Genomic DNA, 21,548 nt, shown 5'->3' on the forward strand with positions numbered 1-21,548 from the left:
GGCTGGGTTGAGTGGGCTTGTGGATGCGTGCAAGTGGTGGGATGGGCGTTTGAGAATCTTGGAGAGTTTGAAAAGTCTTGAGTTGAGATTACATTGAGTGTGCTTTCGGTTACAGCTTGTAGACTAGTTTCTTCCCGCTGACCTTGCCCTGCCTCAGCTCTTCCAATCCCTCCAATACACCTTCAAGCCCACCGGTTCTCACATCTGGATTGTGAACCTTGAACTGGCCCTTTGCCAGCAACTCTTCGGTGAGTTTCCAGAACATCTTTCCAAACTCGTAGTCCTCCTTGCTGGCTGGGAAATTGCCAGGGCCAAATGACTTGGTGAATGCCTCGCCGAAGGTCGTATACGCGAGGGTGTACTTCGCTTCCACGTCCTTGCGGGGAAAGTCGCAGTACAACAGCGCTGAGTACACTGGCTTCTTCGCACCATCTGACTGAGCATCGGACAAGGCGTCGGCGCAGATTTGTGCGGAATTGCCCTCGGCAATGCAGTCGAAGGCGTGGTAGAGCTTGTTTCCGGTGTGCTTGCGAATGTCCGCGCCGACCGTCGGGCTGTTGTAGTCAAAGACTGCATCAGCGCCCAGAGATTTGACCATCTCAAAGTTCCTCGGCGAGCAGGTCGCGATGACCTCAAGCCCGGAGCTACTCATCCATAATAATGTGCGTTAGACAGTAGTCGGGGCGGGCGGAAGGGGGTTTGCTTAGTACTTACAGCTTGGCAAACTGGATAGCCAGCGCTCCGGTAGCCGTGCTCCCCCCGTAAATCAGAAGGGGAAAGCGCTCGCTGCTCGGGTGGCTTGGCAGCGGGAGTCCCAGAGATTGGTACAACCCTTGGCCGATCGTCGAGATCCCTACACCGAGTGTGGCCGCGTCTTCGAAGCTGACGTTGTCCGGAATCTTAAGCTGGATGCCTTCCTTGGCTACGAGATACTCGGCGAAAGATCCATCTTCCTTGTTGGTTTTGTTGCCCCCGTGCGTCCAGCCGGCGATACGGTCACCGGCTTTCAGCGTCGTAACATTGGCCCCAACGGCTTTCACCACACCAGAGTAATCACAACCGGAAGTACACCCTTCAACATCTGGCATGAAAGCAATGTGCTTCCAGTCTGTGGGGTTCAATGCAACAGCGGCAGTCTTAACGAGTACATAGTCTGGTCGGAGTTGGGGAATGGGAGAATCGATGACAGCGGCCTTGCCGCCGGACACCACCTTGATGGCTTTCATGGTTTGGAAGGATCCGAAGATGACCACGTAAAAAGGAATAATTGATCGTGTTGCTTTGCTGGACTATCTTCTTTAAGAGTGTGCAAGAAGAATATATTGAAGTTGTTCTCCGAAACCCTCGGTCGTAACTGCGGCGATAATAGGAAAGCCGAGGGACGAAGCTGTCCCACCGAACGAGATATGTCAGCAATGCAATTACAAAGCAAGTAGCATTGGAAGTACTTCCATAGATGGTTAGAGGCAGTCGTATTAGTTGGGGATGCTCTGTGCTGCCCCCGGATGATTGGTTCTGTTAAGGCAATCATCACGCGTCGAAGCCCGTAGAATAGAACCTTAATCGCACTTGCACACACTAGTTTTTCGCTTGAAACTACTATCAGGTCGCCACGTCTTTCGATTGCTTAGTAGTGCAATGGATCTAAAGTAATCATTAGAAAATCCTGGCATTTTCTCCCTGATACTGCTGTCCTCAATATACAGATAAATTCGGAAACCCATCATCAATTGCTTCTCTTCTCAACATCCGCAGGCACTCACACAACGAATACATCAACTCCAATCGTATTTTCAACCTCGCTCTTTGAACAGACCCGTTTATCCAATACTCAAAATGGCCACCGCTCCCGCCATCATCTGGCCCGCCAAATACCTCCCCGGCACGACCGACAACTACGTCTCCAACGAGGTCATCGTGAAGGGCATCACAGCCGCAAGCGTCTGGGCCAACCTGGTCGACATCACCAAATGGGAGTCCTACTACTCCAACGTCTCCAACATCACGCCTCCGGCATCCGGCCCTTCCCTGGAGAAGGGTGACACGTTCAGCTTTTCCACCTTCGGCTTCCCGCCCCTCCAGTGCGAGACCTGGGAATCGATTGCCCCCGGAAACGGACAGCTTGTTGGACGCCTAGCCTGGCGCGCGTGGCAGGATGGCGACAAGGCGTCGTATCTGGACGTCTACCACGCTTGGCTGGTCGAGGATCTGGGTGATGGACGAGTCAGGATTTTGACCCAGGAGTCGCAGATTGGAGAGCCTGCGGCCGGTTTGGCGAGCCAGAGGCCCAATCCGATGTTGAATGGTCACCAGGAGTGGCTGGATGGGCTTGTCCGTGTTGCTCGGGGAAATTAGTCTGGAGGGCTCCTTTGACGTCAAAAAGGGGACAATGTGTGGTTTGAGTTCGATTGATCATAGCGCATAGAAGGTTCTGAATACCACTATACGTAAAGCATCCTGTGCAAAATAAAAAAAGATGCATTCTCAACATTCGCGGTCTATGGGCTTTTGATACTGGAGAGAATCTATAAATCTGTGATGAGATATCGCACAACTTACCCTCAGCTTTACGGCTGATTTGCCGTCTCTTTCGGAATATTCATGTCAAAACCGAGAAGACTCGAGATGATTGAGAGCAGACGAATACATAAGCGGTAGGGCCTAGGGCCGCAAGGGATTTGAACTCGTGGCAAAATCATTGTTTCTCTTTCCCTTTGGAACGGCTGTATAGCCAGCAGTGTGACGTCATAGTAAATTGAGCTAAACTAAATTTGTTCAAGCGCTAAGAATCTGACCCCGCAATTACCTCCTGCCGCGAAGGAGATGCGCAACCAGAACATCGGCAACATCGCAATCGTCTTTCCCTGTCCTTCACTCTCATTCTTATCCACAATGCCTCTGTGTGGCTATTGTAGCAATATTAACGCTCGAGAAATACTGCGGCAACTGGTAACAGCAGGAGACCGGACCGAGAGCCCCTCATTTGTTTTTGGTGATGCTATAAATCACCACGAGACAATTGAGGAATGGGTAGAGTGTGGCTTTGCAAACAATGGCTGTGAACTTTGTAAACTCTTTCTTCATCAATGGGCCACGAAAGCACGGTTGGGAGACCATAGACACCATTATAAAAGAGAAATCCCTCCCGGAGAAGATGATGAGGGGGTGATCCGAATTCTTATGAGCGATCCAGTAGGGAGGCTGTATCTTCGTCCATTTCAAACTCGGCTCCGGGAGAACAATGAACACCAAGGAAGCCCTGAATATTCCGGGCTACAATTGAGAGGAATCATCACAGGGTTACGTACGCGTGGACGCAAAACGAGCCGCATCAATTACCTTGGTAACCCCAGTTTCTTCTTTAAAAGAGGTGGATCTTAATCGAAAAGTGCTCCTCATACGCCAGCTGACATGACTTTAGGTACTGTTCCAAAAGATGATTCTTCCATGACGGACCTCCTATCATTAGGCGAGATCTACAAAGAACCTGGTTCCGCCGCTGCTCTTAAATTTAGCTTTTCATTGGCTTCAGACCTGTATGAATGAGCACGCATTATGTAGAGAACTGATTGGTAAAAGCAATGACCTCCCTACGCGAGTAGTCTATGTTGGGAACGAAGGAGACGAGCCACGATTGGTGATTCCAGCAGATCAAATCGGGGACTCGAGAGAAGAGCATTCAGGAAGGTATTTGGCTTTGAGTTACTGTTGGGGAAAGGATGTGACGTTTAAACTCACCAAAGCAAACGTCAACTCGTTCCAGGAATCCATGCCGTTGAGCCATTGGCCGAAGACTCTTCACCATGCGGTTGTCGTGGCACGCGGGCTTAAAATTCCTTACCTGTGGGTGGACGCTCTCTGCATCGTCCAGGATGATGCGGAGGATTGGAAGTTGGAAGCCGCCCGTATGCATGACATCTACAACCACGCCACCGTTACGTTGTTCGCTACAACCTCAACATCTATTTCAGATGGATTTCTCCAAGAGGAAAGCCGAAGAGTGAGCCCCGAATGCTCATTGCCTTGGAAGATCCCAAACTCTGGACAGTCCGGAACGGCTCCTCACGACAAGGTGTACCTTCGTAGTCACGACGGAGACGCACATGAAGAGGATGACCACTTCAGAACCGAAGGCCGCTGGAGGAGGCGGGGATGGACCTTACAAGAACGTCTTTCGGCCGCGCGTGGACTCAGCTACACTCATCTTCAAATGAGCTGGCATTGTCATTCAGCTACCATCAGAGAGAACAACGGTTACGTGGACCACACGAAACAAACAGCCTTTGACCTGCTGGAAGAGTCTCGTCTCGATTTGCATCATGACACCCTTGACAGGCTTACCGCCCTCTGGAATGGTCCTGTAAAGGTCAAAAACCACGAACGATGGGGAGTTACCATGCAAGAATACCACACTTTTTTGATCCGGTATTGGTACCGCTTAACCAACGAATTTCAATGGCGGAACTTCACCTACGAAGCTGATAAACTTGCGTCAGTGGCTGGACTTGCAAATGTATTGGAACAGAAGGCTACAGGCCGGGATCAATACTGGGCTGGTTTATGGGAAAGCGACTGGACTTTGGGATTGCTCTGGATAGTCTGGGGAAACAAGAGAAGCCGTGAGGAAATCGACCACGACCTCGAGAATTTTCAGCCACAACCGGAAGACGGTATTACAAAACCTCACGCTCCATCCTGGAGCTGGGCCAGTGTGTTGGCACATGACTTTTCCCATTGGGGCGCGGAACCAACCGACTTCTCTTCGCATCGACGCGACATGAATAGCTTCCTGAAGAATGTTGAGACTCCGAGATTCATAAAGGACCAAGAGCGGTTCATCCCAACGGAGCCCCTGGTCCTGCGGATCACGGCTCCTATCCAACGCTTGTCAGACAATTGGAGAGAAGTCCCCAAAAGTCCACAACCAGATGTATTCCGGAAAGCCTTTGAGAGAGACTTGCGAAGCCTGTTCCACATGACGACCGATGAGGGTATAGAGCATCGTTCTGGCCACTTCAGGGCGGAGTTTGCACAAAAGCATCAAGGTTACCACCGTCAGCATTTTGTGGCTATCCAGGTTGCAAATTGGATACAGTCATACCAAGCGTCTGTTGACCTTCCACAACCAGCAGCTACTTCTCAAAACAGCAATGATGCCTGGGTGGTATTCTTCTTGATTCTGGAAAGTGTTCCCGAACATACGAATAGGTATCGCCGAGTGGGCGCAATGGCTCTTTCTGAGGTTTACCCGTTTGGGAAACAGGAGCTATTGGAGGACGAGGTACCGACTTTGCAAATGATGAGAGAAGAAGGACCATGGCCGGAGCGGGAGATAGAACTTGTTTGATCTTCCGCTTGTCCACACGGAGGACTCACGTACTATCATACCCCTCGCACATATCAAGGATAACGGCACCGCAGTGGCCCAGAGTGGCAGATTCAGTATTCAGAAGAGTTTACAGTCACCACACGGTCACGTTGATGTTCGGAGTTATTCTACTTACTGGAAAGGGTATACAAAAACGATCATGAACACTATAAGGACCAGAGTGCTGATGGCTGGCTTCCCTGTGTTGCGGAGAGGTCATGGTTGTGCACTGTCTGTGTCACAGAATCTCGAGCATGAGTCGGTTGCGCATCCAGGTGTTGTGCCTTCGAATCACGATGTCCGTTTCAAGGCCATTCCACTTGCCATTTTCGGTAGCCGTCCCGGCGATGCTCCTCGCTTCAATTACCGAACGCTTCCAAAGCGCGTGCCGAATTGCCCCTGGCACAGCCGATCATGCCCGAAGGCGGATACGGTACGTGCATATGCAAGTATGGAGGATAATTAAGGTGCGACGCGGTTGCGGGCCGAGCAAATACGAACTGTGGTTCGATTGTTCCGTCCACAAGAGTTGATCGTCTGAAACATGGCCTTTACCGAGCGAAATGTTAAAAAGCAGCCAAACAACCACTACCTTTCCCATGTCCCTTGTATCATCACTCCATTCGTTAAAATGTCAGCCATTCAGCTCTCCCTGCTTATCCTGCAGGGTGCTGTAGCACTCGCTCAAAATCCCGTCACCTTCAAATCGACGGGCAATCCGATTTTAGCCGATGGCTCGTACTACTCGGCCGACCCCGCCCCGCTTGTGGTAAACAACACGCTGTACATCATTGCGGGCCATGATGAGGCGCCGGTCGACCAGAATGCTTTCATAATCAACGAATGGGAGATGCTTGTTGGCGAATCGCCCAGCCCATCCGGCAGCGAATGGACCTTGCATCCGGCCTTCGCGAAACCCCATGAGATCTTCTCCTGGGCTGCTGAAGGGACAGCTTATGCCGCTCAAATCGTCCAAGGCCCAGACGGAAAATTCTACCTGTACGCACCCGTGACACAAGCCGACACGACCAACTCGGACCCCTTCGCCATCGGTGTCGCCGTTGCCGACAGCCCGCTCGGCCCGTACACGGATGCCCACCCATCCGGCCCCATCTTCTCGCAATCCGTCCCGGCACCGGGCAACAACATCCAGAACATCGATCCCACCGTGCTCGTCGATGACGACGGCAAAGTCTACGCCTACTACGGCACCTTCGGGCAGCTCCGGGGCTACGAGCTGGACTCCGACATGGTCACGACCAAGGGCGACGTGACGACCGTCGACAGCCTGACAGGCTTCTTCGAAGCGCCGTGGCTGATGAAGCGCAACGACACGTACTACATGCTCTACGCCGCCAACAACGCCGGGCCCGACTCGCCCTGCACGCCGACCTCCTACCACGCCTGCATCGCCTACGGCACCGCCTCCTCGCCGCTCGGCCCGTGGACCTTCCAGGACGTCATCCTCGGCATCGTGTCGTCCACGACCTCGCACTCCGGCGCCGTCGAGCTGGACGACGGGCAATGGTACCTCGTCTACCACACGGCCGACGCCGAGGGCGGCGGGCACTTCCGGCGCAGCGTGGCCTTCGACGCGCTGACCTGGGACGACAGCGCGTCGCCGCCAGCCATCAACCGGATCGTGCAGACGAAGCGGCCGCAGGCCGACGCCGAGCCGACGCGGAACGTCGCGCCCAAGGCCAGTGCTAGCTCCGTGAATGAGACGCCGATCCAGTACTGGGTCGAGTCGCTGCACGACGGCAAGATCCCGTCGAACCCGCTGCCGCCGGACTACTGGAGCTCGTACGCCGGCACCGACTCGCCGCAGCAGAGCACGCTGGTGTACACGTGGAATGCGTCTGTCGCGCTGAATGGCGTGCGCATGGCGTTCTTTGCGGATCAGGCGGCGGGTGCGAGTGAGGGCGTGCCGCCGCCGGCTGCGTGGCATGTCGAGTACAAGACCGAGGCGGGGGAGTGGGAGAAGGTGGCGAATACGTCGGAATATCCCCTGGAAGTCACGGATGATCCTGCTGAGGTTTCGTTCACCGAGGTCAGCACTACTTCGCTCCGTGCCATATTGACGGCGTCGGGCAGTGGCAGCCAGTTTGGTGGTGTTGGTGTCAAGGAGTGGGAAGCGTTGGCGCCGACTGCGCAGTAGGTAGGAAGGATGTAGAAAAACGCTGAGCAGTGCAGCTGCTCCAATGCAAAATCATTCTTTTTTGAGAAGTCAAATCCCCGGTCTGTGCGTATTGGAATCCAGTTCTCGACCTTTAATGTTATCGTCAAGCCACCACACTCAAAAGCTGATTAGGTAGGTACGGAGTCTTCCGCCCGAGCCTTAAGGGTAGCCACATCGGCCTTGCCGCCTTGCGCCACTGTGTTGGTACCGAGAGTGAGTGTCACGGGAATCTCGTTCAGGGCGCTGTGGATTTTCAATGAATTGATGATGCGGGGGTGATAGGGGTAACTGTTTGGGCTGGAGTGGGCGGCAGTGGCGTCGACTAAGCTCCCCGCGGACTGGGGCCCCGGCAAATATGCACACTCACGCAGCCACAGTACAACCCCTTTAATCGCATCTTCCAGCTGGACTACCGACTTCTGTGAACGAGTTCAACTCTATAGACGTCCTCTTTCGAAATATGCTCAACATTTCACTGTTGTTCTCTGTCTTTGTATCACTCTCAAGTATCAATAGTCCGAAACTCGCAAAGCGAATGCGAAATCAATTGCCGCAAAATATACTTTGAGCCTGTGGCTGCATCTTGCGCCCCTCGGCTACTCTTACGGGAGTCTAGAGCGGTAAACCATATGGCTAAGAGTTCTTGAGCTTGATAAGGAGCTCCATGGGCGTTTAAAATTACCGCGACACCTCCGGAGCTAAGCGTCCAATCCGCATTTAGCGTCAGCTTAGCGTGCAGGGCGGGGTCTCCCCAAATGCAGGCACAACCTACTCTCAACGTTCATGGAAACCTGCAAAGTGCCTGTCTGTTCTTCAAATTGCACCAGCATTCAACTCGGTATAACAAGTACAAACTCGCTTTTCGGCGACTAATACGCGGATTTACCCCGTGTCCAGCTGAAGCTCACATACTCCCCGCCTTATGCGCTGAACCACCGCCACAACTCCGCCCATTCCTCCGCCAAGCATGCCAAGATCTCGTACAGAGATATCCGGAGGCTTGTCTATGGAACCTGCCGGACCCATCTGCCCGCAGGGCTGTTCCCCCCATTTTGCCTGCGGACCCCAACGGCTTACCTCCGGCCAGGATCCGAGCGGGGCTGAGTGACTAAGGTTAAACAGGCTGCACACAGCCAGCCATGGGCTTATTTTCGCGGATAGCTTCGGCGATGCCGCTTCAGGACCCCACTGTGGTCAATGTTGTGGAAATATCGACTGCAGCCTCACCAGCTGCACTCCCAGTATATTAAGAGCTGTTCACGGCGCTTTTTTGCCGACTAGGGCACTCCTCCAGTAATCATCTGTACATCCAGTCATTCTTTACAGCCTTCCGGCTACCCACTCGGCCTTAATCGAAATGGCTCCCACTCTCTCCAAGCCTACGCTCTTTCTGGGCCTTCTGGCCGCACAATCTCTTGCCACGCCTACTCCTGATAAGCGTTCTGCCGCTCCTTCTTGCGTAAACAACGCCAGCAACGGCCAGGTCTACCAGGGCACCAACTCCCAGTGGAACATCGAGTGTGGCACTGACTATGCGTACGTACAACTGGATGAAGACATATATGGGCCATCTGGCTAACCTTCAACAGCGGCGGTGACATGGGAATGTCCTGGGTCGACTCCTTCGAGGCCTGTATCAGGGACTGCGACGCCACCACTGGATGTCTTGACGTTGCTTTCGTGCAGCCAAACGCGTGCTACAAGAAGAACGTCCTCACTCCGGCCGTCGCCAACGCGGGCGTGTGGACTGCGAAGAAGGCTGGTGCTTCCAGCTCGTCTTCGTCCCTTACCTGCGTGAACAACGCCGCCAATGGACAGTCGTACACGACGTCAAAGGGCATCTTCAACATCGAGTGCGGCGTTGATTATGCGTAAGCACTCATCTCGACCCCTCCCCTTCCCGCCAGAATCTAACGTTCCATCGCTACAGCGGCGGCGACCTGAGCTCCTCGACCGTCGCTTCGTTCGAGGCCTGCATCAACGACTGCGCCTCGACCACGGGCTGCATCGACGTCAGCTACGTCAACGGCGCGTGCTACAAGAAGAGCACGCTCAACAGCGCCGTTCAAGTCTCCAGCGTCTGGACCGCCAAGCTGAGCACCGCTTCCACCTCCTCAGGCCCTTCGTGCCCGGCGAGCAACGGCCTCAGCACCACCGTCTCCACCGGCGGCGCCTACAACATCCTGTGCGGCACCGACTACGCCGGCGGCGACATGAAGGAGGTCGACACCACCTCCTTCGAAGCCTGCCTCGAGGCCTGCGACCAGAACACCGGCTGCGTCGCCGTCTCCTACGTCGCGCCGGCCTGCTACCTCAAGAACGTTCTGAACACGCCGAATGCCGTGTCGTACGTGTGGGGCGCGACGAAGGCGATCGATGTCCCGACCGCGTGCCCGGCGGCCGAGGGCAAGACGGTGACGGACGAGAGCGGCAACTCGTACACGATCAAGTGCGACTACGACAGCCCGGGCTTCGACTTCTACGTCGTCAAGGCGGATAGCTTTGACGCGTGCATGGATGTGTGTGCCGGGCAGCAGGACTGCGTGGGCATCGCGTGGGTGCCCGACTACAACGACTGCTGGCCCAAGTACTACATGCCCGATTACGCCTTCTTCTCCGACGCGACGCTCAACTACGACGTCTGGCTCGCTATCAGGGACGCCGAGGAGCCTGAGCTTGAGGAGCCGACCGAGCAGGAGGGATGGAATACCCCCGAGCCGGAGGAGCCTGTGGTCTCCTGGTCTGATGATGAGGAGGAATGAAGAAGGACGAAACGTCATCTCCAGGCTCTCTTTAAGCCGGATTCTAATGTTTTATCAACGTTTATTCAGTCGTATTAATACAATTTATACATCTGACTGCCTGGATCCTCCTTGTGCATCAATCTGCAATCTTGAGGGGTGATAACGACGGAACAATATCAAAAGTATTCGAATCGTGTCATCTCATTTTTTTTTTCTCCCCAACCTCCTCATTCCAACGAACCTCCTCAAATATCATAGTCGGTGTAGTTGACATCCATTTCGGCCGCTTCGTTTATGCCACGCTGAGGCTCGTGGCGCAAGGCGTCGGATCGTCAATCACGCAGGGCACCGGCACCGGTTCCGGCTCGGGCTCCCGCTTCCCAACACCGACGCAGCTCGTGGGGTCGTCCGGGACACACGGCTCTGGTGCCGGCTCCGGCTCGCGCTTGCCGATGCCGACGCAGCTGGTCGGGTCGTCGGGAACGCACGGCATCGGGGAGGCGACGGCGAGAGTCGCTGAGAGATGCGTCTGTTAGCTTTTTGTTTTGGCTTGGAGACGTGGAGGGAGAGACGTACCGAAGAGGAGGGCGGCGGCGGTGCTGAACTTCATTTTGGTGAATGGGGTGTTGGTTGCTGGTTCTTGCAAGTGAATTTCTGGCGGCTGTCGATGCCAGGACTTGACGGGACAGTGGGACTGCTTTTTATACACGAAAAGGCCACCAGCTTCCGCATATCCAGCCCGCCGACTTCGGTGGGCGTGAAGGAAAGTGTTGGCAGGGTCGGCACAATTTACTCCGCAGGTTTACTCTTGACTTGGGCTTTGCGGGATGTGGAGTAGAGAGTAGGCCGAGATCTCCAATCAGATAACTTGCATCTGATAACTTAATGCCGCATAAGCTGTTAGGCCTTCAATCGGTGTGATTGCCCCACAGCTTGTCCGCCGATCGACATATCACCGTTTCCCTCGCCATAGTTATTACACGTGTAGGAAGCACACTAGGAACTCCACGTTAGCATCATCGTGTGAGCTTGTTCTATACTAATAAGCATTTCTTAATGGCTTACCTCTACGAAATAAGCTCTCGTGAATTCAACATGCATCATGTTCGACCTGCCAGAAGAGATTGGAGACTCTGACACGCTGCGGAAAACCTTTGGCCAACGGAATATTTGACGTTAAATCTTTGTAATCCCGTCAGGCTAATTCTTCATTGGATGTAGACTTCAACTGGAGGCCTAGATCTGCACCCGAATGTTCTCCAGCTACTTCGTGATCACGCAATTGGCTTGGCGGACGGAGTTGTTGCCATTGTTGCACATAGGCCCATCATACTTCCCGTTCTCTCCTGCCTCTTCCGATCTATGAATTCATGGACTACAGCAGGTCATCGCTGATTTTTACGTCAACCGTGACCAGATTCGGGTTGTCGGATTCGGATTCGTACCGTGTCGCTTGCATCGGAGAGACCTTGACATCTCTCCCTCGTATTCTGTTCAAATTTGATTGCTCGGTTTCTGTAAAGCTCTATGAATAATGCAGGCCACGCATAATTACTCCTCTTCTTGGATCAGGCCCACTGAGAAGTGTGACGTCACAAGGAAAGAAAATGTAAGGCGTCCAGCGAAAAGCCTTTCTCAAGCATCGCCGACCTTCATCGGCCAAGACCCGAAAAAAAGCTTGATCGACATGTCGGCAAATTCTCAACATACCCATTGCGAGATTCTCAGTGGAGCAGCTATGCCACGTTAGGGGTTTAGCCGACGACGCGCTGCGCCCGCCAATTCCCAGTGGTTTAAATAATATTAAAACATATTATAGCCCCGTCTTCGCTAATCACCCAACAGCCCAAACTTTCACAATCTTTTCGGAACGGTATACTGCTTTTGTGGCTCAACTGGCAGTTTGATCGTTTCACGCCAGCATATTTTAAGACTACACAGTATCCCAGTTCTGCCAATATAGAGGATACGCTATCGAGTAATGGAGGGTATAGAGTTATCGGTTGTAGAATACCCTAGTGCTTGTCCACTATACATCACGCGTAACTATTGTTGGAAAAGGTCTAGTGCCGACGAGGTGAAGACCACGAAGGACAATCTTAATGAGTGTGATAACTTCTACGAAAATGAAAGTAATAGAGAATGACGTAATGTAAAAGATGTATGCTCGCCACAACATGTACTACATGGCAGCCCTCGCGTTTCTTGAAAAGCTACACCTACTTACCTCCGACCGTGACAGTCAGGGACTCCGGCTTACCCGACTGCACCATCCCACTCTGATCCTTGCCGCCAATAGGCGTGACATCATCGTAAGCGAAAGCATAGCCCTTCCCGTCAGATGTAGTCCCATGCACGATCTTGGCGTAGTGGTTCGTGTCTCCGTGCTTGTAGTAATCCTTGGGTCCGTTCGGATCGGGGATCTCGTGGTTCTCTAGCAGCGTGGAGCGGTTGAACGCCGCACACAGCAGCGGAATGATAGCCAGTCTCTCAGGGCTACCATTGTTCTGGAACGGGCCCGTGTTGTTGTCGAAGATGTTCCTGGACGACGGCTTGCCGAACGTCTCGCCGCCGATCTTGAGCACGCCGTTCTCGACGTGGCCTTTCAGCGTGGTGGACGGGTTGATCTTCACCAGAAGCGGTTCGTTTTGATACTTCTGCCAAACCTTGTTGACGTATTGGTCGTAGTATTCGGCGAAGAGTTTAGGGTGAAGGCTGGACATGGCCTTGTCTGGGCTGAGGGCTCGCACGTACTTGCCGTCCGACTTCAGGACCAGCTTGGCCCATCCGTTGCCGATGTTCTCGAGCTTCTTGCAGACGGCCGCCAGCCCGCCCGCAGGGAGGCCCGAGACGTGCGATTCCTTGCCGCCAGAGCTCTTCAGTGACAAAGCGATCGGCAGTCCCACGAAGTCGACGAAGCTGATGTTGGCGTACATCTGCTGCGTGTTCCACGTGAACTCGGCGAAGCCCCACTTGGCGTTCCGGCCTTTGCCGTCAGTCGGGGTTGGCTCGACAAGAGCTGGGTTGCTGCCGTTGGCGTTGTGGTTCAGGGCGAAGTCCAGCTTACCCAGCACGAAATAGATTCGCCCGCTGTTGAGGTGAGGGATCGTGGCAGGGGTGCTGGAGCCTGGCCCCCCAAACTTGATGGCGCAGTCTTGTCCGAGGGGAGCGCCGTTGGATGGAGGGTTTGCTGGATAGTAAGGAGTCTTGCCGTTGGCGCGCAGGAAGAAGAGGTGGTTGCGCTGGGGATCAGTCCCAGTGATGTAGGCGTGGACATTGTCGGCATTGGTCGTGTTGCGGAGATGGATTGTGAACTGGGCCTGTGCGGCCGCAGTCAAAACTTCTTGGTCGTCGATGGAACCCATTGTGTGAGCGTGAGAAGCGGATTGCAGTGTAATGTCTGAGCGGATGGATGATGAATTGGCTGGTTTGCTTTGGTGGCCTTGTTAGATGCTGAATCTACCAACCTTTATACTTAACGGCAACTCAACAAGTGGATCAAAGGTCAAGATAGTGCATACTCAAAGGCTTAATGCTACCTTGGTTCAAATGATCTGACATGGGAAATATTTCTGAACAAGTGTGAAGAGGTTTCTTGGACGACGTAACAATCCACACCCCAAGAGAGAGGATGTTGGAAATAGATTTCGCTCAGCCCTGGTTGCCGCCGTACTGTGGCTATGTTCCCAGTAAATGACTTGATCCTACCCACCAAGATAAACTACCGCGTGACACCATAGATCTCGAGATGATATTCCTTCAAGCTCTCCGCTAGGCTTATTTATCTTACGTGCTACACTACGATCCTCTCTCGTGTTTCATTATTACCAAGCAATGGCAATACCAAAGACGATGTGCTCTAGCTAAGTAAGAATAATTATATACAAGGCAAATAGCCATGCCTAGTGAGCTTAAACGTAGTTCATTTATGTATCTATTTTAGCGTAGGCAGGGGCTGTGGCTCGCCAAGACGGATCAGGTAATCCGTCGGATCAAGCTTACTCACGTGCACATCTCGAATCCTCCGCAGGGCTGAAAAAAGACTGTGAAGCTACCGATCCACGGTTCTACCACCGAGATAAAGCGAACCTAGCTACTACCATTTCATACGCTCCTGTTGTTGGTGGAACCAAAGGCTATGCGTAAGCATCCTGTATGACCAAAAGTGTGTCCACATCGTAAGGCACCTGTTCTTTGAGACATACATGTTTATTTGGAAAGCTAATAATTAATTTCTGTGGTTAGCCTACAACTATGGGACGAGGAGTGCGGAAATATCCCACCACGAACCCAGCAAGTGGTGCTGTCGCGAAGCTTATACTGACACTGCGAGGAGCATCAAAGTAAAGGACGTCTGGTCGAGGCTGACGGGGTGCATCAGATCTCAGAGCTGTCGCAGTCGTCAGAAAGGACTTACTTTTAAGAGATTCCGTCTCGAAGTCAGTGTTGTACTAGCTGTTGTAGAGGTACACTTAGCCTTTCTGCCACTGCAAACACTCATACGGTACCAAGGCATCACAGATGAATCAGCAGTTGGATGTGATTATGTTTGATGTAGATACTGACGACAACTAATCCAAATGACGGGATGGAGGCGCATAAGTTCGGTTTGATGCAGATGTTGCGTCATTCATCCTGCCGAAGATGAAGCAATAATTTCCCCCCACTTGGTCCCGCACTGAATAGATCATACATTTGCATATCCTCTTCCCGCACAGACTTGTCTATTTCAGCATCGAAACGTAGGAAAAAGGCGGCTACAAGTTTGTTCAATTCCATTTTTGCAAGGCTGCGGCAATCAGTATTGTCCAACGCGCCAGGGAATGGTACTCACTTGATCCCGATGCATGACCTTGGACCAACGGAAAATGGCGTGAACGCTTCTTTCCTGAGCTCATCCCCTTCCTTCTCAAGCCAGCGTTCGGGCAAGAAGTTCTCCGGATTGGGGAAGGCGGTGGGGTCGCGGAGAACCGTATAGTTCTGTGACCCGACTGTCGTCTATAGAGTAATTTCTCAGCGGTAATTGCTCAACTAGAGAAGATCAACTTACCCCTTTGGGAACTGCTACTCCCGCAACCACAGTATCCCGCAGCGCTGTCCTTGGCTTGGTAGCAATGATAGTCGGATAGCACCTCAATGTCTCGTTAATGACAGCCTGCAGATACGGCAGCTTCGCACAGTCCACGCCCGCGGGCACAGCCCTTCTATCCTCTCCAAACGCCATCTTGAGCTCTCGTCTCAGCTTTCCCGCCACTTCCGGCCTCCGCAGCACAGCCCACAAAACGTACACAAACGTATTCGCCGTCGTCCCACTGCCCCCAAACATCCCACCCATGCACTCCTCGGCCAGCTCCGAATCCGTCAGCGGCCGCCCCAGAAACGCGTCCTTGCCATGCAGCGCATTCTGGAGAAACGGCGTACGCGTGCCCTGCGCCCGCCAGCGCCGCACCAAGTCCACGCAGTACTCCTTCCACGCCCGCACGTCCCTAAAGTACCCGCCCACGCGGCCCGGCACATACGGGCCCCACCGCTCGAGCTGCGGCACGAACTCCTTGAACGCGAACGTCGGCCGCCACGAACGCAGGCACTTTACGACCCAGTGTTCCTCCCCGTTCGCCACGCATCCCGGGTCCTCATCGAACATGAGGTGGTACACAATATCGAAGCCAATCCAGTGCGCCCACGGCACGGCGTTGAGCGGCTCGCCGCCCGCGCTCCTGCGGGCCCACTGATCCATCATGCAGCCGATCTTGGACGAGATGTGCGGCTCGAAGTCGAGCAGCGCGGCCTGGGAGAAGCCGCGCTGGAGCAGCTTCTTGCGCTGCTTGTGCGCGTCGGGGTCGCGGAAGCTGAAGAGGTGCTCTTCGTGGTAGACGCGCTTGGCGTGGTAGAAGGAGGCTTCCTTGACGAAGGCGTCCGAGGACGTGTTGTAGATTTCTTTCGTGGCGCTGGGGGAGGCGAAGGAGAGCTCGTTGGGCCCGACGCGGACGACTGGGCCGTAGTGCTGGTGCGCGGCGTGGATGAGAAAGGACTTTTGGCCGCGGAGGTTGCCGAGCCGGCTCCAGAGGCGGGAGAGCCGGGCGAGGGGTGGGCCCGGGATCTTGCGGAGGGGGTGGAAGAAGATGTTGTAGATGCAGAAGGTAGTGGTGTAGACTACGGCGAAAAGGACGAAGTAAGAAAGGATCATTTTGACGGACGGAGCATTGGGATACTTGATTGGATGGCTATCTGGGAGTTTGGACGAGTACATGATTGTGGGCAAGGAGAATTGTGTTCTCGCGATAGAGTTGCGCTTCGACCGCGTTATTCATATCAACTCCAACACATGAACCTTGTATGCGGGGTAGGTCAATCAAGCCGGCTACCCCGCCTACTGCGGGGGATCCCGGGGGTAACCGCCCTCGGGCAATTGGCTTCGTATAGCATAAGCAGGGCGCTACTTTCCGCGCTGGGTTCCGCACCGGGAATACATTAAAAAAGTTTAAAGTACCGACACACCCATCACCAAAACAAAAATTGCAAATTCATCGAAAATTTAGCGGTCAACAAAAAACGATATTGCGTCAGCTAGGAATTGAACCTAGGTCTCATCGAACACTCAAAGCCCCGGGCCCGGGCTCGTCCAAAGACGAGGGCTTACGCAAAGGGAATCACCCCTTTGCCAACTGCTGAACGGGTTTTACCCCGTTCACAAAGTTCCACTCTGTAGAGCCGATACGTTCTAACCACTGAACTACCGACGCATTTTTTGTTGGAGGCACAATTGATAGTGAGTCTTATTAAGGAAATAACTGCAAGCGATAGAGTAGAGGAGCCAAGGATGACCGACCAATCCCACAATTCTGCCAAGTCATCGAATCATGGATCTGATAGAAAAAAGAGAACAAAAGTATGTTCCTCTCGGGCAGTTGACAGAAACACTAAGGCTTTCCTCGCCAAACATTCGCAAGGTACTCCTCAGCGTTAGAGAAGCGGTAATGTGGAAGTAACTTATTCCACTCATCTGAGACAGCCCACGACCCGGCCTCAATGGCCTTGAAATACCCTGCGACGATCTCTTCTGACATCCTTTCCCGTAGCTCAACGGGAATAGCAGGATGATCGATCCTGGGAACCCACGAGGTTTGGAGTTTGCCATCCTCATAAACCTCTTGGGCCACCGACTCTACTTTCATCGATCCTGGTCGAAGGAGTTAGCAACTATAGCCAAATGAGATCGCCGAATCTTCCTCAATACCTCGAAGCTTATTTCCAAGCTCTACTAGTTCTTTGATGGTGATCTGTGACCCTTGGATGCCACCAACGGTTGGCCACTTCCCCGGATAATCCAGTGCTTCGGCAACTACTGCTGCCATATCTTCGATCGTGGTGAGGGTGATGGTAAAATTACCATCACCAGGTACAAGGGCCCTCCGATTGTGAAAATCCACATACATGGGAATGAGGGTGAAGTGTGGAGTTGTCTTGTGCGGCCACGCGAAGAAATTGGTGAAAAATCCTGGCTGAAACAGACAATACTCAAGAATCTAAGAAGAAATTAGATCAAGGTAAATCACTCTCGAATAAGCCGTAGCTTACCGTTTCTTTTCTGTTGACCTCTTCGAGGTACTCACGAACTCTATCCTTGAAAGCGTAGTGTGGAGAGGCGCTATTGCTTCGGCTTTTGTCCGTCAGTAGTTTCTCAGCATGGTTTACATTAGTTGATAACTTACGTCCCCCATTCTGAAGGCGCGAATCTCTTTACTCCAGCCTCGACACAAGCGTCAATGAGAAGCTCTTGCATCCGCTGGACAAGATCGAAGTTCGAATCTGCCAGAAAAGACAGCACGACGTCGACACCGCGCAGCGCTTCAACGAGTTGAGTCTTGTTCTCGTAGTCGACTGTCACATAGTTGACTCCTGCAGGCGGCACATTCGTACGTTCCTATAGTGGTGTGAGCTCCATGGATGGTTACTCTTAAATGACATTCATTCGTACTCGTCGAGTAAAAACAGTAACTTTGTGTTTTTTCTTGGCAAGGATAGCATCTGTGACGTCACTGCCAACACCTAAACAGTTTAGCCATGGGAAGAAGACGAGCTGAAGAATTACGCACTGCCTGAGCCTCCTGCAAGTACAACGTGAGCCATTTTTCTTTTTGTATTGAGGAAGCAAACGTTCGAATCTCAACGGCGAGGTTATTCGTTGTGGAGCGCAAAGGACTGTTCTTATATCCTACATTAGATTACAAATACAGGAATTAATCTGTACGACGTCGGATTCCCGGGTATGTCGGTCTCCGAGCGTATGGAGGATTCTGAACGTACATACGTAGGATTCCGAACCCGACTCTGTTTGGTGCTGGCCGCTGGCGCTACATACCATATTCGTTAACTACCCCGTGGGATATGAGACAAGGTATGTAGGTCTTGTGCCAGGTGCAACAGCGCTCATTACGTTACATTACATGAATTCTCAGCCAGACGCTGCACAGATACAAACTTCATACCACCCTCTTCGTTTCAGCCCCCATTTGGAAAAAGCAACTTGGAGTGACACTCACGCACCACGGGAAGTTCCAGCTCTAGCTAGGCATGCTGGACAAGCAAACAGTAACACTGGCCAGGAGCCAAAGCACCTCCGGGTGCTTGGACAGCCATTGGTAGGCATTGGCACCGTCGGGGTGTCAGAACGGTGACAGTCAGCCAGCCAGAAAAGCAGTGACCGCCAAGCCCCTGGCTATTATTTTTGATCCCGGCGTCTCCTGCTGAGGCACATGCACACACATATCGTGCTGGGAAGTAAGGTAGAGCTGTCGCATTTCCCCAACAGCTGGTACGATTAAAATCCGGATTCCACCCGTATCTTGTAGGCGTCAAAGTTGAGATGAAATAAAGCGTATAAGCGATGACGGCTAGCCAAGTGCTCTTATGCAGCAGTCAAAAACGGAAGATGGGCCGACAAAGAGAAACGAACGTGATGCATCTGATAAGCTTACTGGGACAATTAAAGAGCCGTCACTGTCCTAGCCGATGCAGTACTATGTTCCCGTGGCGCTGGGACGGATTAAAGGCCGTGTTCTGGAACGGCTTTCGGGCGTCTACCCAATTAGAAGCTTTAGCGCCAACTCGCCGAAGTCCGTCCGCTACCTAGATGCACAATGTCGGCTTGCCGTTGATGCGTCGTTCCGAGCCGAGATCAACATAGGGTCGCAGTAATGTTATCGCGCCTTTTCTCTTTGGACAACCTCAAGGTATCTGCTAAAAGGAATCATGAAAGAAGGTGCATACATAGCAGTTGCGAACCGACCTAGTCTGATGAGCGGATTCGGTGTCGGTAGTGCACTATGCGAAAAATGTTCTCTACGGAGCGGACGGGTTGAGCGCCGCAGTTCCCGAACGGATGCTGGGGTCCGATGGTCAATTTGCTCCCCTCATGCCTTGTCAACTATGCGCTTGCTTACGCGTCTTTCGCAACAACCATCATAGCTTACAAATGCACTGCTGCTTTCTGATTTCTAACATCTGCGCTTGTGTGTTCTTGGCGCTTTCTAAAGGCTCTGTACAGCCTAGTCGTTTTCGTATCGGATGGCGAGTGATCCGAACCCGAACAATGATTCCATCATACAGAAGCCGCAACGACGCCTGGCTATATAATAAACCAACAAGGACTGCATGGTCCGTCATTCGGTTTCTCCAAACGAAAGCCCTTCCAAACATGGTCAAAGTCGTTGTTGCCGGAGGCTCTGGGAGTATGAACATCCCAACCACATCCATATCCGTATTGTCTAACTATTCTACAGACGTTGCTCGTGAGGTGATCGATAAGATCATAGCGAAGCAAAAGCATGATATAGTCGTCTTCACACAAAGAGTAGTTGAGCCCATTGCGTTGTAATGGTGTATGCTAACATAGAATAGCCGGTTGACGAACTTGCAATCGACGGTGTCAAATGTGTGCAAGTCGATTACTTGCACAAAACTTCTCTGGTCGATGCACTCCGAGGAACTGATGTGGTTCTTTGCTTCTTTGCGTCAACCGACCAGAGCGGTGTCGTTCAGAAGCAAAAGGTCCTCATTGATGCCTGTATTGAAGCAGGCGTCAGACGATTCGCACCATCTGAGTGGGCAAGGTAAGTGCTGTTTTTAAGGAGAACAAACATCGTCGGAAGTAGAAGGATGCTTACTCAAATAGCGGTGATAACGAGGGCATCCCTCATTACGCCTTCAAAAGTGAAATCCGCAAATATCTGAACGATATCAACCGCAACCAGAAGGTAGGACTCAGGAATATATCTGCCTCAATGAATGCTAATCTGGGCAGCAGGTTCTAGAGTATACACTCTTCCAGCCCGGTCTCTTCACCAATTACTTTGGGTTTCCACACGCAACTACAAAGCATTTCTCCATGAGCCAATGGTTTGTTGATTTTGAGAACCGGCGAGCTATTACTGTTGGCAACGGAGACTTCCCACTCGTTCTCTCCACAGTCCAAGATATGGCGGGTGTCGTGGCCGAAGCGCTTGACTATGAGGGTGAATGGCCGGTCGATGGAGGTATCTGCGGATCTCGCTTAACCCTGGCCGAGCTAATCGAATTGGGTAAAACACTGAGAGGTAAGCAATCCTCATAAAGCTTCATGTGCGTTTCGAGATGGTGACGACCGAGCCAAACAGGGAATATGGATGTGGAGAGTGTCTCTTTGGATGATCTTAGAGCCGGTCAGCTTAAGACATCCTGGTGCCCGATTATCGACCATCCTGGGATCCCGGACGAACACAGAGAGGCGGTATCCAGAACGGTGATGATCTCATACTTGAAATCTGTGGCTGAAAGGGCCTGGAACGTGTCAGACGAGTGGAACAAACGGCTACCCAGCTACCGGCTCACCAGTGTGGAGGAGTACTTGACAAAGATCTGGGAGAATAAAGTATAGTGTTCCGCTTGTAGAAATGCATGAGTCTGATGGATTGCAGAGTGAGCATGATCATCGACTTTAAGACGGTCATTTGCCCTTTACATTTTCTTCTCTATTAGATTTTTCCAACAATTGAGCGCGCTCTTATCGGTAGGAGCTACTGGAACAGTCAAGCTCGTGCTACACTCAACAACGGTGCATTTTAAACGAAATGGAGAAGTCTTAGCGTTAGACAATTTGGCAACAAGTTTGCGAAGTAGGTTAAGATTGATCTGCCAAACATGCCGATGGCGCAAAGGCAATTGTAATATTACCGAAAACAACTAGCTGACCACGAAACCACAAGTCCGATCTCTCTCA

The 21,548-nt window shown here is 52.5% G+C and overlaps 9 protein-coding genes across 9 annotated transcripts; 4 read left to right on the top strand and 5 right to left on the bottom strand.

Moving 5' to 3' along the window:
• Nucleotides 1-109: 109 nt before the first annotated feature.
• On the bottom strand, nucleotides 110-1,226 carry LTHEOB_12471 (Zinc-binding oxidoreductase protein; the record flags this gene model as incomplete). The annotated part of the gene is made up of 2 exons (XM_035509342.1): nucleotides 110-644; nucleotides 715-1,226. 2 exons carry the CDS (start codon nucleotides 1,224-1,226, stop codon nucleotides 110-112), a joined length of 1,047 nt encoding a protein of 348 aa, XP_035364569.1.
• A 610-nt stretch (nucleotides 1,227-1,836) lies between these two features.
• On the top strand, nucleotides 1,837-2,355 carry LTHEOB_12472 (uncharacterized protein; the record flags this gene model as incomplete). Its single annotated transcript, XM_035509343.1, has 1 exon — nucleotides 1,837-2,355. One exon carries the CDS (start codon nucleotides 1,837-1,839, stop codon nucleotides 2,353-2,355), a length of 519 nt encoding a protein of 172 aa, XP_035364570.1.
• A 3,644-nt stretch (nucleotides 2,356-5,999) lies between these two features.
• Nucleotides 6,000-7,526, top strand: LTHEOB_12473 (Glycosyl hydrolase family 43; the record flags this gene model as incomplete). The annotated part of the gene is made up of 1 exon (XM_035509344.1): nucleotides 6,000-7,526. The coding sequence occupies one exon, from the start codon at nucleotides 6,000-6,002 to the stop codon at nucleotides 7,524-7,526; it is 1,527 nt and encodes a 508-aa protein (XP_035364571.1).
• Nucleotides 7,527-8,904: 1,378 nt separating this feature from the next.
• On the top strand, nucleotides 8,905-10,309 carry LTHEOB_12474 (Kelch domain-containing protein; the record flags this gene model as incomplete). The annotated part of the gene is made up of 3 exons (XM_035509345.1): nucleotides 8,905-9,083; nucleotides 9,137-9,418; nucleotides 9,478-10,309. 3 exons carry the CDS (start codon nucleotides 8,905-8,907, stop codon nucleotides 10,307-10,309), a joined length of 1,293 nt encoding a protein of 430 aa, XP_035364572.1.
• A 227-nt stretch (nucleotides 10,310-10,536) lies between these two features.
• Nucleotides 10,537-10,901, bottom strand: LTHEOB_12475 (uncharacterized protein; the record flags this gene model as incomplete). The annotated part of the gene is made up of 3 exons (XM_035509346.1): nucleotides 10,537-10,593; nucleotides 10,647-10,807; nucleotides 10,868-10,901. 3 exons carry the CDS (start codon nucleotides 10,899-10,901, stop codon nucleotides 10,537-10,539), a joined length of 252 nt encoding a protein of 83 aa, XP_035364573.1.
• Nucleotides 10,902-12,510: 1,609 nt separating this feature from the next.
• LTHEOB_12476 (Glucanase b) lies at nucleotides 12,511-13,656 on the bottom strand (the record flags this gene model as incomplete). Its single annotated transcript, XM_035509347.1, has 1 exon — nucleotides 12,511-13,656. One exon carries the CDS (start codon nucleotides 13,654-13,656, stop codon nucleotides 12,511-12,513), a length of 1,146 nt encoding a protein of 381 aa, XP_035364574.1.
• A 1,465-nt stretch (nucleotides 13,657-15,121) lies between these two features.
• On the bottom strand, nucleotides 15,122-16,541 carry LTHEOB_12477 (Flagellar protein; the record flags this gene model as incomplete). Its single annotated transcript, XM_035509348.1, has 2 exons — nucleotides 15,122-15,289; nucleotides 15,342-16,541. 2 exons carry the CDS (start codon nucleotides 16,539-16,541, stop codon nucleotides 15,122-15,124), a joined length of 1,368 nt encoding a protein of 455 aa, XP_035364575.1.
• A 670-nt stretch (nucleotides 16,542-17,211) lies between these two features.
• Nucleotides 17,212-18,421, bottom strand: LTHEOB_12478 (NmrA-like family protein; the record flags this gene model as incomplete). Its single annotated transcript, XM_035509349.1, has 5 exons — nucleotides 17,212-17,471; nucleotides 17,529-17,817; nucleotides 17,870-17,951; nucleotides 18,004-18,190; nucleotides 18,388-18,421. 5 exons carry the CDS (start codon nucleotides 18,419-18,421, stop codon nucleotides 17,212-17,214), a joined length of 852 nt encoding a protein of 283 aa, XP_035364576.1.
• A 1,567-nt stretch (nucleotides 18,422-19,988) lies between these two features.
• On the top strand, nucleotides 19,989-21,206 carry LTHEOB_12479 (uncharacterized protein; the record flags this gene model as incomplete). The annotated part of the gene is made up of 6 exons (XM_035509350.1): nucleotides 19,989-20,022; nucleotides 20,074-20,087; nucleotides 20,192-20,403; nucleotides 20,466-20,547; nucleotides 20,598-20,886; nucleotides 20,947-21,206. The coding sequence occupies 6 exons, from the start codon at nucleotides 19,989-19,991 to the stop codon at nucleotides 21,204-21,206; spliced, it is 891 nt and encodes a 296-aa protein (XP_035364577.1).
• Between the last annotated feature and the right edge of the window lie 342 nt (nucleotides 21,207-21,548).

The sequence above is a fragment of the Lasiodiplodia theobromae genome, assembly GCF_012971845.1.
Source record: "Lasiodiplodia theobromae strain AM2As chromosome Unknown scaffold_64, whole genome shotgun sequence".
NCBI classification, from domain to species: domain Eukaryota; kingdom Fungi; phylum Ascomycota; class Dothideomycetes; order Botryosphaeriales; family Botryosphaeriaceae; genus Lasiodiplodia; species Lasiodiplodia theobromae.